General features: G+C 38.7%; 1 protein-coding gene across 9 annotated transcripts in view; it reads left to right on the forward strand.

Annotated features, from left to right (window-relative positions):
• Nucleotides 1–17,738, forward strand: part of METTL4 (methyltransferase 4, N6-adenosine) — a 491,081-nt gene that overhangs the window by 115,980 nt on the left and 357,363 nt on the right. Inside the window, exons 9-10 of one of the 9 annotated variants that reach the window (XR_014807704.1) lie at nt 3,672–3,871; nt 15,110–16,920. The exons of 5 other annotated variants lie outside the window; for them this stretch is intronic. Coding sequence is in view for 2 of the 4 variants with exons in the window: in XM_084964291.1 (XP_084820417.1) it covers nt 2,927–3,031 (105 nt within the window). In the remaining 2 variants the exon portion in view is untranslated. Of the gene's footprint in view, nt 1–2,926; nt 4,368–15,109; nt 16,921–17,738 lie in introns of those variants that run through there. 3 more of the 9 variants (XR_014807701.1, XM_021096144.2, XM_084964291.1) reach the window with 3 other exon arrangements.

The raw sequence follows: 17,738 nt of genomic DNA on the forward strand, positions 1-17,738 counted from the left end.
CCACTGAGCGAGGCCAGGGATCAACCTGCATCCTCATGGATACTAGTCAGGTTCATTTTTGCTGTGCCATGATGGAACTTCAGACTTGCCTAAATTCTTATAGGTAGTAAATGGTGTTTCTGAGATTTGATTCCAAATAATATGACCTCAGGGTCAAGTTGCACTGTACTGCCCCTTCATAGAATGTTTAAACTGATGTGCCATAGTAGAATGACAAGGTGATATGGAAGTTCATGGAAAATCTTCAATCCATGAAAATGCCTGAGGGTTTTCATTTTTTAGTTATATCATCAATTCAGAACTTTCTTTTATGTTTAAAATGAATTTGTCAAGCACTGAGAATCCACTGTTGATGTGTGTGTGTATGTGTGTGTATGTGTATGTGTGTGTAATTTAGGAGGGGAGAATCAGAGAGCTGGGTGTGGCAGTGGGTGGTTAATCTCTCTCAGTAGTAAGATGCCATCAGAAATTACATAAGATGGTAGGCAGTGGACAGAAGGAATGAGGAAGACATCATATTGGAAGATAAATCACATAGTTAGAATACCTTGACAGTGAATTTGGCATATCATGTGTTCCATGGCCACCCCATGCCATGTAAAGGCTTCAGTCATTCTTGCAATGCCAGAGTGAGATAGTGTTTCTAAGGAGTGAATGATGTTTAGATGTTGGCATATGAGGGGGATTGTTCCAGAAGCTGTTTAGAGTACACTGCAGTGGGTGGTGATCCAGCTCAGAGGCTGTCATTTTTTTTCCAGATGGAAGAGCAAGGCTGGGATTGGATATAAAGCAAAGCAAAAATCCAAGAGATTCTGCAGAAAAGATATGTCAGGTGGATATGGTACTAAAATTGGAGATGCTAGTTTGTTGTAAGAAAATGAGGGGGGTTCTAAAATTTAATTTGAAGATTGAAATATTTCATGTATCACCATCATATTCAGATGGCAATAACCAATAGGCACGCAAATATGGCACAGACTAACTGGAGATTTGGTTGTCAGTTGCCTGAATGCAGCATCTTTTACTCAAATCATTGCATGGCCTCCTGCCAGTCACACTCTTTCCACTCTTTTTGCTCTGTGGTTCATTGTTCACACAGTAGCTAAAGTGGTCTTTTAGGGAAGTAATTGGAACATATTGCTTCCTACTTAAATTTCTTTAATACGTTAATTCTAAATGGGGGAGAAATGGATGCTTAGAAGGCATTTTCAAAAGGAGAGGGGAGGTGTTTTGAGGTAAAGTTACTGTTATTTAGCGGGCATGAGTCAGGAATTCTCCATAGCCTGAAATATTGCAATGCTTGAGCATTTAAAAAAAATCTTATTTATTTATTTTTTCATTCTTTTTTAAGGGCCGCACCCATGGCATATGGAGGTTGCCAGGCTAGGGGTTGAATTGGAGCTATAGCCGCCGGCCTACACCACAGGCACAGCAATGCCAGATCCAAGCCATGTCTGCGACCTACACCACATCTCACGGCAACACCAGATCCTTAACCCACTGAGCGAGGCCAGTGATCGAACCTGCAACTTCCTAGTCAGATTTGTTTCCTCTGTGCCATGATGAGAACTCCTGCTTGAGCATTTATATGTAGAAATTCATATCATACCATTATAAATTATTATTTCTCCTTTATGGTACTGTTAGGATATTATATTGATTTTTTTAAGAAAAAGATTATGCATATACAGGTAAGTTATATATTATTTACAGAATTCATTTCAGGGTAAGAATGGAGTTTTACAGAATATTCCATAAAATATTACTTTCTAATTTTATTCATCACTGAAGGAAAATAAGAAAGAAATAATAAGTATTAGTTCAAAAGAATAAATTAAGATTTGGAGAGATATTCCAAATGTAGATGAGTCTAAATTTAAACACAATTATTTTTAAGCCTTGGGTTCATCTCATTATCTCTAACAAGAAGGAATACAGTGCTGGGTGCTACCCTGAAGTAAATTTGAGTTAAGAACACAAGAGTTGTCATCCTGGTTCAGGCCTGGGTCACACGACCTGGAACACTACCTCAGAGGGTGGCGCAGAGGGGCAGGTTGGAAACCCGCTGAATGACAACTCTGACATCTGCCTGGATGTTAGGTGGTACCATTCCTATTGGTGAGCTATGATAAATGTGCTATTCATAAATTTGTTCTAAGCTGCTTCTGAATCTAGATATATTTTCCTTTTTTTTTTTTCTTCTCTTTTTTAGGGCCATACGTGCAGCATATGGAGGCTCCCAGGCTAGGGGTCAAATCAGAGCTACAGCTGCCAGCCTACCCCACAGCCACAGCAACATGGGATCCGAGCCATATCTGCAACCTACACTACAGCTCACGGCAACACCAGATCCCCAACCCACTTAGCTAGGCCAGGGATCGAACCCACATCCGCATGGATACTACTCTGATTTGTTTCCGCTCTACCACCATGGGAACTCCTGAATCTAGTTATATTTTCCATCTATACCAGATTTTGGGAGAGAGTTAACTCTGTGAGATGTTCCCTAGGACAAATTTCCCCAAATTTAGTAAGTTACAGGGATTCACAAGAACAGTGGCTCTCCAGGGGGATCTGGTACACTCATCTGTCCTTTTACTCTATAAAATGGGTTCTGTGGTGAAATACACCTGGAAAACCCTTCATAATAAGCCCTTTTCTAGGAGAGTCATGGTGCACATTAGCACACTGAAGATCCTGAAGATCCTGGAAGGAAAGGAAATGTGATCACAAAACTCCTTCTTGTGCAACACCCTGTGGAGCTAGTGCCTCATGGTGAAAACTGTCCTCAAAGCTTAGGAACAAACTGTTGGAGCTCTTTATGTTTTTATACTGAGGGAAAGTCATCAGGTGGTGGCAAGCAGATCATTTTCCTCTCTCCTCATCCATTCCTTTTTTTTTTTTTCCTTGTCCATTTCTAATGCAGATTGTTGATGAGAGTGATGAGACAGTGGGCCACCTGTCTGGTAGTCTGAATCCAATATTAGGGTGGCCAAACAACAAGGACAGCCAACTCATGGAAAGAACATGAGCTTTGGAATGATAAGTCATGGGTTGGAGTCCCTGCTCGGTTATCACTTGCAGCTGTATAATCTTGGGAGCACCGTTGGTTCTCTGAGTTTCCCCATATATGACATGGGGACAATAATAATAGCTTCTCATTACTAGAATTACTTTGTGAGTTGTACTTGCTAATGTGCATGCAAACTTGGCATAGTGTATTGGTTATTTTTATATATTTAAAGTATTTAAGAAATTCTAAATAAGAATGAAACCTGGTGTTCTAATTAGTGAATTGAATCATTAAACATACAGTAGGTGACTCTATAGGTTTAAGGCTGAAAAATCATCTCTTGTGTATAAATGTGTAAAAGGAAGAGAAATCCAGCCCTTGCTCTACCAAAAAGATAAAAAAACAAAACCAAACCCATAGAGGTTAATAACTGTACTCTTTCACTGCCTTGGGTGTAAATATCAGCCCAATAGGTGGGGAATGCAGCTGGCCCAATTTAGTGCTCAGCACCCGTTTTTATCTTTGCTCTGTTGGAACTCAACATGCAAAGAGTAGCTTCTGAAAAACTGCTTTTAATACCTTGCTAAGATAATATTCTCAAGAGTTTAGTTTAAATCCACAAATAAGTAACATCCTTCATCATTTTCTTTCATAACAGAAAGGATTCCAATCTAGCTTTTGTTAAAATGTCTTCCTACTGTCTTTAAAAGAAGAAGAAGAAGAAGAAGAAAAAAAAAGCCTACACACAGAACTCAGCTTTCCCCCCTACAAATCCAAAAAGTAGACACAGTCATACTGCCGTACCTAATACTCAAGAGCCAGAAGCAGTTGAAGAAATACATTAGCTTCCTGATACAGGTAACTTAAAATATTCTTTTGTTTTGAATGCAAATGGACATGCAATTAAGGATGAGTTCATAGGCAACACTTTTCAGCAGTGGTTTTGCCATTTCAAAAACAAAAGTGATTTCAATCCATACACACCTAAAACACCCATATGTGTCATTGGCTACTGCTCAGAGCTAAGGGGTATGACAACATCACAGAAGTGATGGATGAAACATCTCTTGCAGGTTGAGTACCTCCTATTAGAGAACATACTCAGGGCACAGCTCTGTGCTTCCAGGCAAAAAATGTTGCCCCTGCATTGTGGACATTGAATTTGCATTGGGTTTGGAGAGGAAAATCTAGGCTAGAACCTTAAGTATTATGAATGACCACTACAGGGAAAAGTATTAAGGATGGAAAGAAAGGCAGCCTTATTTTGCTTTATTTTTCCTAATGGCAGCGTTGGTGATGTCGATGTTGGTAGCATGTATGTGAAAGAAATAAAATATGTGTTTTGGACTTTAAATCATGCCAAGTCTGTTAAAGATTGAAGGATATGTATAGTACAACAAGTGCCAATAACTCAAATGCACTTGGAGCAGCAGGCAAACTAGATGATGAAGAGGGAAGGATGAAGGCTATTAAATAGCTGGTGAAGGCTGCGATGTAATGCAGACATACCTCCTAAAGGCATTCAAAGTACATTTCTTTTTTGAAAACACCGTGTAGCCAAACCTAAACAGCTATATGGGCTCAAATTCACTTCCTGGGTTGATGGTCAGTTTTCAATCTCTGGACAAAAGTTTGAAGAGTAGGGGCTCTGAAGTCAAATGGTCCAGGTTCAATTTCTCTTAACCAGGTTTGCTGATAATTTTGGCAAGTTATTTAACATATGAAAGCCTCATTTTCCATATGTCTAAAATATGAATAATAATAGTACTTACCTCATGTGATTATTGTGAAGATATCATGGTAATGTATATACCTATGTACTTAGACTGACCAGCAGTAGTAAGCACTTCATAAATCTGTGTTTACACACACACACACACACACACACACACACACACACACACACAAAGCTATGTATGCAAACGACTCTTTCCTCCTTCAAATATTCATCTGGGAAAGCTATGCACTTTTTAATGATGTTTTTTGGCACATTGTTTTGAGTGTAATTGATGGCTGCAAATATGTTCTTTCAGAGAGTGGGAGGGGATTTGGGTTTTGGGAAATATCATAAGTCCTTTGAAGTGAAGTCTGACAAATAAGATAAATAATCAAATTGGGCAATACAACTTTTGAGCAAAAGTAAGCTAATAAAAGGGAGCATGAATTTAGGCACATAAGGATATGTAGAACAGAGATAGCAATTCAGAGAGAGTGGGTTGTAATTGTTTCGTTGGGTTTTTAGCTCCATGGTATTCTTTTCTGGCACATCGTTTCAACATTTAAATGTGGGAGAACCCTAGGGTTCAGTAATTGAGCCTCTCTTCCATCTATCCTCACTCTCCCTAGGTGATCTGATCTAGTCTCATGGCTTTAAATACTTCCTATTTGATTAACTCCTAAATTTTTATCTTCAGCTAGGCTCTGTCCTCTGGATCCTAAACTTATGTATCCAACCAACTCAGTTGACTTCTCCATGTAGATGTTACATGATCTCCTTAAACTTATGTCAGGAGTGGAGCTCCTGATATTCATGACATGTTTTCCAAACCAGTATCTCTGCTAATGGCAACTGTGTGCTGCAGTTGTCAGTGTGAAAGCTTGTGTTGTGCTTGACACCTCCTTTTTCTCATACTGTACATCTGGTTCATCAGCAAATTCTGTCTACTCTGCCATCCCCAGTTACACCACCTTGGCTCCAACTACCATCATCTCTCCTCTGGTCTATTACAATGATCCTTCCTGCTGCTATTATTCTTCTCTTCCTAAGCAGAGCACCACAGTGATCCTGTTAAGATGAAAATATGGTCATGCTCTTTCTCCACGGCTTCCCATCTGACTCCATTGCTGTCCTTACCACGACCTACAAAGCTCTCCATAAATTGGTCCCCTGTTAAACCTCTCAGATTTCAGTGACTCCCTCATCATTTATTTAAACCCACCACACTGCCCTCCTTGCTATTCCTTGCACACAGCAGGGTCCACTACTTCCAAACCTTCACTCCAACTCGTCCCTTTGTCGTAATGCTTGCCTGGTATATGTTTGCTTGACTACTTTTCTCACTTCCTTCATGTCTTTACTTAAAGACTTTACTTTCACCTTTCCTGGCTACCTCATGTAGAAATTTTATTTCCTCTTCTCATACTTTACTTACTTATTTTCTCTTAACAATTGCTTTTCTATCTCTTACTATAGAAGGTAAATTCCATGAAGGCAGTGACTTTTTAATGTTCTATTTACTGTTGTATCTTCAGTACGCCTGGTCCAAAATAAGGACTCAGTGAATTTTTGTTGAATAAATGAATTCATTGCTCTTTCTGTTACCTATTTCAAAATGATTCAGGAATCATGGAAGAGATAGGCAATGAGGTGGAGAAAGCAGTGGATCCAGGCATTTGGATTCAACTTCCTTTGTCCCTAAGTAGCCATGTAGTTGTGGATGTGTTGCTTTACATCCATAAGGCTTTATATCCTCATATGCATAATGAGGCAGTTAAATGAAATAGACAGATGATTGCTTCAATCTCTTCCACTTCTGGAAAGATGTGACTCTGATCTAACTAAGAAGATGCTTATAACAAAGATCTATGCTCTGTTTTGGACCAACTTTGCACTTTCTTTTTATTCTTTCTTCCCTTCCTTCCTTCCTTCCTTCCTTCCTTCCTCCCTTCCTTCCTTCCTTCCTTCCTTCCTTCCTTCCTTCCTTCCTTCCTTCTTTCCTTCCTTCCTTCCTTTTTTCCTTTCATCTTTTTAGGGCGACATCTGCAGCATTTGGAGGTTCCCAGGCTAGGGGTTTAATCAGAGCTGCAGCTGCCGGCCTGTGCCACAGCCACAGCAACTTGGGATCTGAGCCGTGTCTGAGACTTACACCTCAGTTCATGGCAATGCCAGATCCTTAACCCACTGAGCAAGGCCAGGGATCGAACCTGAGTCCTCATGGATACTAGTCAGATTCATTTCCACTGAGCCACAATAGGAGCTCCAACTTAGGACTTTATGTGATTTGAATTAAGCCCATTCTGTGTAGGTTTGGCTTTTGGTAAGATGGGGCTTAGAGACTGAGGCAGACTGTACAGGGTTCCAAGACTGAGTATGGAGAACTACAGGGTTGAACCGTGTTCATTTTCCTGGAAAAGCTGAATTTCTTAGTTATATTTTTAAAATACAATACTTTTTAACTTCAAGATCAGATATGTCACACTGAGGAGAAAGTTGGGAAAACAGTGTAGTAACTATAGTATATGCAGTTTCATCTTTTGAGTTCTTGCTCTTGGAGATGGAATGTTTAAGATAGGAAGTGTCAAGGGCATTGCGTTGTAGGTCTGTTGATGGCTGGAGTCACAATACCATAGAGACGCTTCCTGGCAAGGGAACAGATGAAATCTTCCTCTTGGTCCCAGAACCCCAGAAAGAATGCAACTGTTAGGGTGGAGACTTTAGCACATGAAGTTTGTGTTAGTGCTGCTTAGTCCAAGAGGCAAATAAGAGCTATCCCAAGAGAAAAGGAGTAAGGTAGGGTGCAAGCATTTTGCAAGGCATATTGGTATGAAACAGTATAAATCAACAAGTAAAGAAGAACTTTGAATATATTCATATACCAAGACTGATTATACTGAACAGAAGTAGCATCAGTGAAAGGGAAGCATAGCATGGAGATACTCAGCAGATCTGGGCTACCCAGAGAAAAACCAACGGTCCCAGCTGAACCATCTGATGCTGGACTCTTAGTCATATTAGCTACGTGTGCTTGCTGGTATTTTCAGAGGACCTGAAAGTCAATTTCAGAACCTTATTGCTTACTATTTATATTTGTGGCGTTTTTTTTTCTCTTTGAGTGTGGGTTGAGTCATTCCCAATGAGTACTTTTGGCCTACTCATGTTCCTCAGCTAAAAGAACCCCTCTAGGGATTGCTATATTTAGGTACCTGGATTGAGTGGACCCTGAATGTTACTGATAATTGTGGAGATTGAAACATTCAATGAATGCTGTATTGGTAGGTCTGATTTTTGTTTCAATAGCAATTTATAACTCACCATTCTCTGAGAGATGCTCCTTGCTGTACATTGCTTCTGGAATTATATGCTCTCAGAATTATAAGCTTAGATTTCATTGTAATCTTTGCCACATAACTCACACACAAAACTATTTGTGAACATCCTAATAAACATTTAACATTCTTATAAAGGTGGTTTTCCAGAAGCTATTAGATACAGATTAATCTGCCTCTGCAGCACACACACAGGAAAGAAAATGAACTCTTTGGGACAAGGGAGCACAGTAAAACACAAACTCATGTGCTGGAGGGTATATCTGCAGATCTTCTTTCCTCTTTATTAAGACCTAACTAAAACTGTCACCGAGGTAGCTCTTCTACCCAGGTGACTCACTGCTCAGTGGGTTACAAATCTGACTGTGTTGCTCATCAGTTTAAAACCTTCAGTGACTCCTCATCACCTAGGGGATATCGCTCAAAGTCCATTGTGGACTCTGCAGAAGTTCCTCTTCTCTGCTCCCTGCCTCACATTTTATGCTTCAGTGGCAGCACACTGCTTCTGGTTCCTTGTATACATCACACTGCTTATTGCCTTTTCCCCTTGATCTGTGCTCTTCCCTCTAGAATATCTTCATCTCATTTTCTTCTGACTCTTCATACTCAGGATTATTTCAACTGTCTCTTCTTTAGCAAGCCTTTTAAGATAATGTCTCTCTCCTGTTATATTCCACCTCCATCAGCCTTCTGTGCTCAGCTGGTTGGGTGAGGTGCTGCTCTGAGTTCCCACTGACTTCAATGCAGATGACTGCGAAATACATTTTATTTGTTTACTTGTCTGTCTCCTTCAGTAGACTCCATGTTCCTTGAAGACAGAGGCTCTGTTTTTTGTGAATCTTTAGGTTTCCCACTGTCTACTCCATGCCATATATATATATATATATATATATATATATATATATATATATATATATATAAAATATATATATATTAGCTGAAATAAATATTAACTACTTATTTAATTACAATGATATTATCACTCAAAAGATAGCAAACAATCTTGAGAAGCCAAACAGACCTTGTTATGACAGTACACATATTAAAGTCCAATTTTTAAGTCTAGCAAGAATGATAACTTAGATCTGGTTTTATTTCCACTTAGATGCATTTACCACCAAATTGGTAAACAAGCAGTGCAAAGAAAGCAAAAAATAAGGAGTCAGGTGATTGAATGGTTCTCATATACTTCCTCAGGTTCTTAATACCACCTCAGATTCTGAATACCTCAGTAATCTCCTCAGTTCTTCAAGGAATTGTGCTCAAAGTTCACTTGTCAGGTTGGAGAGCTAGAAGCTAATGGGCTCCTTGCCTTTGATAGCGGGAGACTGAGGAAGAGGGCACATCAGCACACAGGGGTCTAACTACGGCCACAAATAGCAGTTCTTTCTTTGTCACAGACATACACTTTTGGGTTTTATTTATCAGTCATCAGGGCAAAAGCTGGCCTGGCCAAGGCCTAGTCATCAACATATCTTTTCACATGCTGGCAGAAAGTAGCCTCAATGTGTCATCAAATTCCAAACCAAATGATATCTGAAAAGTAGTAATTATGTCCAAAATCCTTTGTGGCTGTGGGTCTGCCACAAACCACACAGATAGTTTACTAAGATTTTCCATAGCATTATTCATGATACTTACTATGTGTATAAAATCTGCTAGGATCATGTTCAAGTTACACCTCCTAGATCCCAGCAACTAAGAGGACATTATAAAAGAAAATAAAAATCTCAAGAAAATAGTGAAAGTTCAGGTTGAGGTTACCAGAAGATTTGTTTGGATGGTTTGTTAATAAAAGCTATAGAGGAGTTCCCATTGTGGCTCATCAGGTTAAGAACCCAACTAGTATCCATGAGGATGTGGCTTTGATACCTGGCTTTACTCAGTGGGTTAAGGATCTGGCATTGCTATAGGCCAGCAGCTGCAGCTCTGATTTGACCCCTGGCGTGGGAACTTCCATGTGCTGCAGGTGTAGCCCTAAAAAGAAAAAAAAAAAAAAGCTGTAGAAATATGAGAAAGGGTTGATAGATGGAATTTTCCACATGCTGCAAGAGGGAACATTTTTCATCTTAGGAAATGGTATTGTGCTTTTTTTTTTTTTCCCCAAAAGGTGTGTGTGTGTGTGTGTGTGTGTGTGCACGCACACATGAACCCATGTTTGGGAAGGAAAAATGGTGACTTCTGATTAAAAATCTATCCTTTTTGAGTATGTAAATTATCCTTTCTTAGGCTATTTAAAATACACTGGAGTGCATATTCTAAGTGATGCAGAGTGATTCATGCTTTCTCAGTGGACTAATAGAGGCTTTTCCTGTTTTCAGGCACTTAGTTCTGGTAGCCACTCAGTAGATCATTTGTAATTCTATTTTGGACTTCAGAAGATTAGCAAGGTTGGACAAAGTTAGTGGCAAAATTAGGCTATAGATTTAATGTATATTTGAAAATCTGTGTCGTGGTGTGTTAGAATTTCGAATTTTCCCATCTGCCATCCTACCAGTTTTTTTTGTTTTGTTTTGTTTTTTCCTGTTCCTTTTCAAGGAGTACCCTCTGCTTTACTGGCCTCTTATTTCCTTCCCCCACCATTGTTCTGAGAACTTTCTTTTTTTTCTTTTGCCTTTGCTAGGGCTGTTCCTGCAGCATATGGAGGTTCCCAGGCTAGGGGTCCAATCGGAGCTGTAGCCACTGGCCTACACCAGAGCCACAGCAACTCAGGATCCAAGCCACGTCTGTGACCTACACCACAGCTCACGGCAATGCCAGATCCTTAACCCACTGAGCAAGGCCAGGGACCGAACCCATAACCTCATGTTTCCTAGTCTGATTCGTTAACCACTGTGCCACGATGGGAACTCCTCTGAGAACTTTCTATGCTCATTTCTGCCTGTATTCCTTTGCTTCCACTCTTTCCCTATAACTGGACTATTCTTTTCTGCCTTACATATTTAAGGTCTGGGAATTCCATAGGTTGCAGCTCATTTACTACCTCTATCAATCTTCAAGTTCTTAAATATATTCATTTCTCTCTTTTTGAACTATTTTAAAAAATGTTATGTTATTTACTTTAGTTCTCATTATTAAATATTTCAGGTGTATATATTGGCCTTAAAAAATCTCCATAGTAACTTTCATCGTTGAGATTCTCATTCTGGATTGTCTCCTTAACCAAATAGCAAGCCTTATAAAGGGAGCTTAAACTGCTTTAAATGTCTAGAACAGTACAAAGCACATGGATACCTAATAAGTATAGTATAAATTGCTGAAAAGAAATGAAATGGAGATTTAAAAAATTTAATGGCATCTGTTTTCATGAAGAAGACATAGATAGGTGTGCAGAATGAAACAATTTATGCTTGGTTAATAAAATTGACATTGATTATCTAAATGTTTTGCTGATACATTTACACTTTAATACCCACAGAATGCGAAAATGACTGACTACATAGATTCACAAATTGAATTGTCACCAGCAGCCTGTATGGAGGCTGAATTCTAAAAGCTACAGTTTATATGAAATCATAGCACTATAAAACCAAATATCTTAGGCCAGCTATCACACCTATATTTGACCTTGCTTATCTTCTCTCCTGAGGGAATTTATCTGGGAAAGGATTAAAAAAGTCACAAGTACACAAGGGCAAGACACAATAAAGAGAGAGCATCACTTGCCATAGAAGATGAAACAGGTCAGCTATTATTTTCTGCCATTGGAAACTGACTCTGCATATTTGATGGTAGCGGTATTTGGGCTTATTTGTTCCTCCTCTGAACCACATCCTTTGTTAAACCCACTGCCCCTAGAGGAGCTGAGATTTCTTGTTAGAAAAAAAATAGCCAACACATTGGTGTAGGTTTAAGACTTAGATTGGACAGTGTGGACCATTCCAGGAAACAGCATGCTAAATTTTAAGTATATATAACATGCATATAATCTTTCCATGAAAAATCCAATTCCATCTAGTCACTTTTCTAGCCACGGACAGATTTATTTTCCTCAGTGGCTCTTTGTCTGAGTTTTTCTAACATTTTTACCTGACTTTATTGCATCCTATTTGTATCTGATCCATCATATATGCCTCTCCAGAGTCTCTTGGCCTCTATGCTTTCACTGTAGCAGGCCAGTGCTGTGCATGCCCACCTGCAGCATGCCTGCTGCTGGCTTCCCAGGGGCTGCCTGGGGCTTGATGGTGCAAACTAACTGGCAGGGAAATCAACTCTCCGCTGCATCTGTGTCAACCAATGGGATATAGGCAGAAGGAAACCAGTAGAAAAATGTCTTCTCCTTCTGGACCACAGGCTTCTTACTCTAAGCAGTGTCTCTGTGTAGACCTCTGAGAAGCTGAGCAAATGCATTAACAGTGGCCAGCTGTGTCTTTTCAGGGTTTACTGGGAAGCGGTTGCCAGCCTGGTAATGCATCCCTTTTCTTTCATTCCTATCTTCCCAGCTTTCCTTATGGTTTTCCTTACTCTTGCTTGCTGGGAACTGGATCCTGCAAATAAACCTTCAGAGCTTTATCTTGCCTTAGGTGCTTTTTCAAGGGAACCTTCACAAAGATAACACAGCAATGATTTGTTTATATGCTTGTCATTTCTGGGAGATTATCAACAACTTGATAGCAGGAACCATGTCATATTTTTTGTTATATCCTCTCCCCCCCAGTATATGATATAAAGTAGCCAAAGGTCCATGTTCATATAATAGACTTCTACAGGAAAATATAAAGAATCATAGAATAAAAATGTTCTTTGTAAAATGGATACCTTCAAATATTATTATTGAACAAATCATTAATCTTATTGGCTAACATTTAAAAAATCATGTTATATATGAAATATAAGGTGCTATTTGAATCATGGAGAAAGTAAATAAAAGAAAGGTTTACTAAGCAGATAATTTACAGCCCTGGTGGTATTTCTGCCATTTCATTATTGCCACTGACAAGCTAATTCTAACTAAAAGTGAACCCTAAAACATTCAGAATCTGTGCAATATATTTAGACATCTGAGGATTTGGCTGCCTCTGAAAGGTAAAGGATAAATAAATATCAAGTAATAAGCATCTAAGAGCTTTGACAGGAAATAAAGTGAGAAAGCCCATTACATTCATAAAAAGAGAAGCCTAAATAAAGCCAGATTGGGAGGAAAGCAAATCTCAGCACCTTCTGCGCTAAGCTCAAACAGAGAACTTTATTTTTTTATTTATTTTTTAAAAATTTTCCCACTGTACAGCAAGGGGAATCAAGTTATCCTTACATGTATACATTACAATTACATTTTTTCCCCCACCCTTTGTTCTCAAACAGAAAACTTTAAAATATTTCTCAAATTGGATAAATGATGGTGAAAGAAATCCTACAATTGTAGAGAAGAGGATAGGTGGGGGGAGAGATTGTAAACCTAGGGTAGTTTGTGATTGAGAATATATATTGATCATGAAAACCTCCTGTCTGGGGCTGTAAGACCAGGTTTGAGCATTCCAGTTTGGGCACGGCTTAATCAGTGTGTATGTTTTAGCATTTTACACCTCAATCTGAACGTTGTCTACTCTTAACTTTTATTTCCAGCTTTGTCATAAAGTATTTGTTTATGTGTATTGAAGGAGAATCCCAGGTCTAGAGAGCCAATAGTAGTATTGCACTTAAAGAAAAAAAAAATAGCACTTGAAGAATGTATATGGAAAATGCTCTGAATTTTAGAATCTCAAGTTTAAATATTTCAGGAAATCTGACTTTCTAAAAGAAAATGAAAGTAAGAGAGGTCCAGATGGGAAGTAGGAGGAAAGAAAGATACTAATTTTTATTGAGCTAGAAGCTTTGCTTGTATTGTCTCACTGGATTTTGTTAACATTCCATCTTCTGGAGTAGGTGTGATTATTCCCATTGCATAGCTGATGAACTAAGGTTCAGTTTCATTTTCAGGGCCACCCAGTCAGTGAGTAGTTGAGCTAGAATACAAACTAAGACCAACTGATGTCAGACCCCCTCACCTACTGGCTAGGTCATGCTGTCTATTTTTCACTAACCATTGACAGAATTTAAGGTTCCTAATGTTTCTTATTATATGCCCTATTCTTATCATAGGGCAGCTTGTGAATTTGCCAGCCTTTTACTCTCTATCATTGGGTCTTGGTTTTAGCATGAATTGGACTGGCTTGGAGAATTGGCCTAAAAAAGTGAGAAGTAGGACTTGGATACTGTAGTATTCAGGGTTCTCCAGAGAAACAGAGCTACATGAACCACCACAGATACTGTAGTCTCTGCCATCACTGGGTGTTGGTTAGTAAACCATTGACATCTTCGGTGGACCCTGAGTTTACTAATAAAGATAAGGGTGATACTTGAGTCATGCTTTCAAATTCTGGCTCTTGTATTTCCTTTAGTTCAGGTTTGGTAGGAATATTCATATGATTTTTATTTTGCTACAGTATAATGTAAAGAACCATTGACCCATAACTCAATGAAAAAGCCACAGAGATACTCCACCTGGAAATCTATTCAATTATTCTGCTTCCTCAATGCTTATTTATTTAATTTTTTGTCTTCTTGCCATTTCTTTGGCCGCTCCTGCGGCATATGGACGTTCCCAGGCTAGGGGTTGAATCGGAGCTGTAGCCACCGGCCTACGCCAGAGCCACCGCAACTTGGGATCCAAGCCGAGTCTGCAACCTACACCACAGTTCACGGCAACGCCGGATCATTAACCCACTGAGCAAGGGCAGGGATCGAACCCGAAACCTCATGGTTCCTAGTCGGATTTGTTAACCACTGCACCACAACAGGAACTCCTCTCAATGCTTATTTTGTAAACGTATTATTTTCAAAATATTCTCTACAGATGGAATGTCCAGTGACCACTGATAAGCCAAGTGCTGTGTTTTCTAGGATAGGAGATGTCACGTATATGGGAAATGGTCTATATTTTGTAAAATCTCACAAGCAAACTAATACTGAGGTGCTATTGTGTGTGTGTAAACGTCTTGACATTGGGATGAAAATCAAGGTATTTTTTCCCTTTTAACATACGTTTTTTACTCTTTTCATTTCTTTCTGTAGAAACTGCAAATATTATAATGCAGAAATTTCACTTCTTCAGTTTCCTGAGGTCACATTGCTTTTTTACTGGAATCTCTACCTGGCTCAGTAACCAAGGCAACAAATCCCTGGTTAATGATTCACTAGAAATTCACTGTGGAGGTGGCTTATTAGTTTTTTTCCCCAAGAGCTGGGATAAAAAGCTTCCTCGTGGTTTTTTCATCTATTTCTCCTTTCTCTCTTACTTGCCAACCTGACATCCTAAAGTAAATTTAATTAAAATCAATAGACAAAAATATCTATCACTTTAAATTACTATTTTGGGACTTAACAGTGTTTGTATATGTAAATACAAAATATTATAAGTTCAATAATATTTTATGACTCTTCTTTCAGTTTTAATTTTTGACATGTGGATAAAAACAAAAATAATTTTAAGATGGTGGCTTTAGGTTTAAACTCTATGCCAGTCCTTTGAAGAGTTGTTTGGAGAAGGCATCTTTAAGAAGGTGCTAATGTGCTTCAAGGGAAAGTCTGACAGGAGTTTGAATGGAAAAAAGTCAACTTTATGAAAAGAAGTAAATGTGGGATGAAATTGACAAGAGGCAAACAACAACAAAACTAAACTAAAATAACCCTTAGCATTGCTGAAAAATATTTCATAGTATGCAAATACACAGTTTTATTGGATAAATAAAGGCAAATACATTTTTTGGAAATTTTTTTTTCTGCTGAAATATTTAAAGGGAAGCAGGAGGGAGAAGAAAGATAGAATGACATTTGACATGTTTCTCAAGTGTTTACAAAAGAGAAAAAGGCGGTGACACTGGTGAACACAGTTATCGAGTTTGAAAGTGCTAAAAGGAATGGGCCTCTTAAAGAAGTCATCTAGGAGCAGGCGAGACATTAACCACAGACTTTTAACACATTCCCTCTTGCCATGGGGAGCTTTTAGTGCCATGTTAAAAAGGGTAAAAATAGCTAAAATCACAAGTCAAGAACTGTTAAATCAGAGAAATCTTTTAGGACTTTATTAAGAATTGGAGATAATTAACCAAAAATTAGACTTCAAAAATTTATAGAAGTTATTTATCTATGGTGTTCATATGTCAAAAAATAGATAATGGAAAAAAAATCACATGATTTTGTTATATCGAGATCTTGAGACGAGCAAATTAAAGGATGGTGGAAGTCCAAGTGCACTATTAGTATATCTGTTATTTTATGTTATACAAATTTGGAAATTGTTTCTAGAAGAACAAATGAGAATTTCATTGGATAATTCTGTAAAATGTGTCTGCCATTAGGGGACATCATGGCAGCATGATATAGATCTCTCAGAGAGTTCCAAGTCTGATAAAATCTATTGCTAAGAAAAGTAGTAAATTACCTGAAAGTCAGAAGTGGCTGTGGATTGGTTGTGTTTCACTTTGTCTGTGTTCCCATGACCACAGTTTTGCCCGGAGGCCACTCTGCCTTCCCTCTTGACCCACAAACTTTGTGTTGGAGGTGCCTCTGCCCCTGGGCTCCAGAGCTGGAGCCTTTACCCAAACTAAGCCAGTTAGTACCACCAGCCTGGCCAATCTCAACCAAGAAGACTCAATCCAGACTTCCGTTTGAGCTTTTGTTCAACTCTCCTGGCTCTGGATTGAGTGTGATGGTTACAGGAGCCTAAAGATGCAGAAAACACCACAAGGACTCCCGAGAAGGGAGTCACTGTAGGGGAAGCAAAGAAAACTGGAGTTATCATTTGAATCCTGAAGAAAGCCATCTCTGAAGTCGCTCTTTAATGTGAACCTTTCATTTAAATGAACAGTAAATACATTTTTGTTTAAGCCAGTTTGAGATTTTTTTTCCCTGCTCTCAACAGAAGCAGAATCTTTAAGCTACCTGTAGGTGCAGAACTTCCAGAGTAGAACGAGTAGGGGCTGTGTAATTCTCTAGTAAAGGCAAGTGTTGCTCGTGCAGGGGATCTTTTTGGTTAATGACTGGAATATTAGAAAAGATTTTATTTTTTTTCCCCAAAACATTTTTCTTCTATTGTACAGCATGGTGACCCAGGTACACATACATGTATATGTTCTTTTTTCTCACATTATCATTCTCCATCATAAGTGACTAGACATAGTTCCCAGTACTACACAGCAGGATCTCATTGCTAATCCATTCCAAAGGCAGTAGTCTGCATCTATTAACCCCAAGCTCCCCATCTATCACACTCCCTCCCCCTCCCCCTTGGCAAAGACAGGTACTATTCTTTCAAGAAACTCTTTTCATAGTTAAGGGAAAAGAACAGTAGCAAAATACCAAAGAGCTGTTAGGCACTCTGCTCTGCCCTTCTGATTTAGTAAATGCACAAAATACACAGGAGGGAGGAGATAATGATTAATTATGAGAAGGCTTTCAGAAGGAGATGGGCAATATGGCAAACAAAGAGAATAACTGGGTTAAATACCTATTATTCATGGGCCAAAATTTAAGTGCTTATTAGGGCAAATGGCTTGGAAATTTTCAAAATTTCTTATTTATTCTACTGAGATTGTCTATAGTGGTTAACATTTTAGTAGAGAGTAAATCACTTTATGTCACTTTATGGCATGTAAACAATACTGAGAAAAATATTTCAGTTTTTGGAAAATAAATTGGGAAT

This window comes from Sus scrofa, chromosome 6, assembly GCF_054392235.1.
Source record: "Sus scrofa isolate SSC_HxYL_T2T_F1_AM1 chromosome 6, Sscrofa_HxYL_maternal_Yorkshire_Landrace_v2.0, whole genome shotgun sequence".
Classification (NCBI taxonomy): Eukaryota; Metazoa; Chordata; class Mammalia; order Artiodactyla; family Suidae; genus Sus; species Sus scrofa.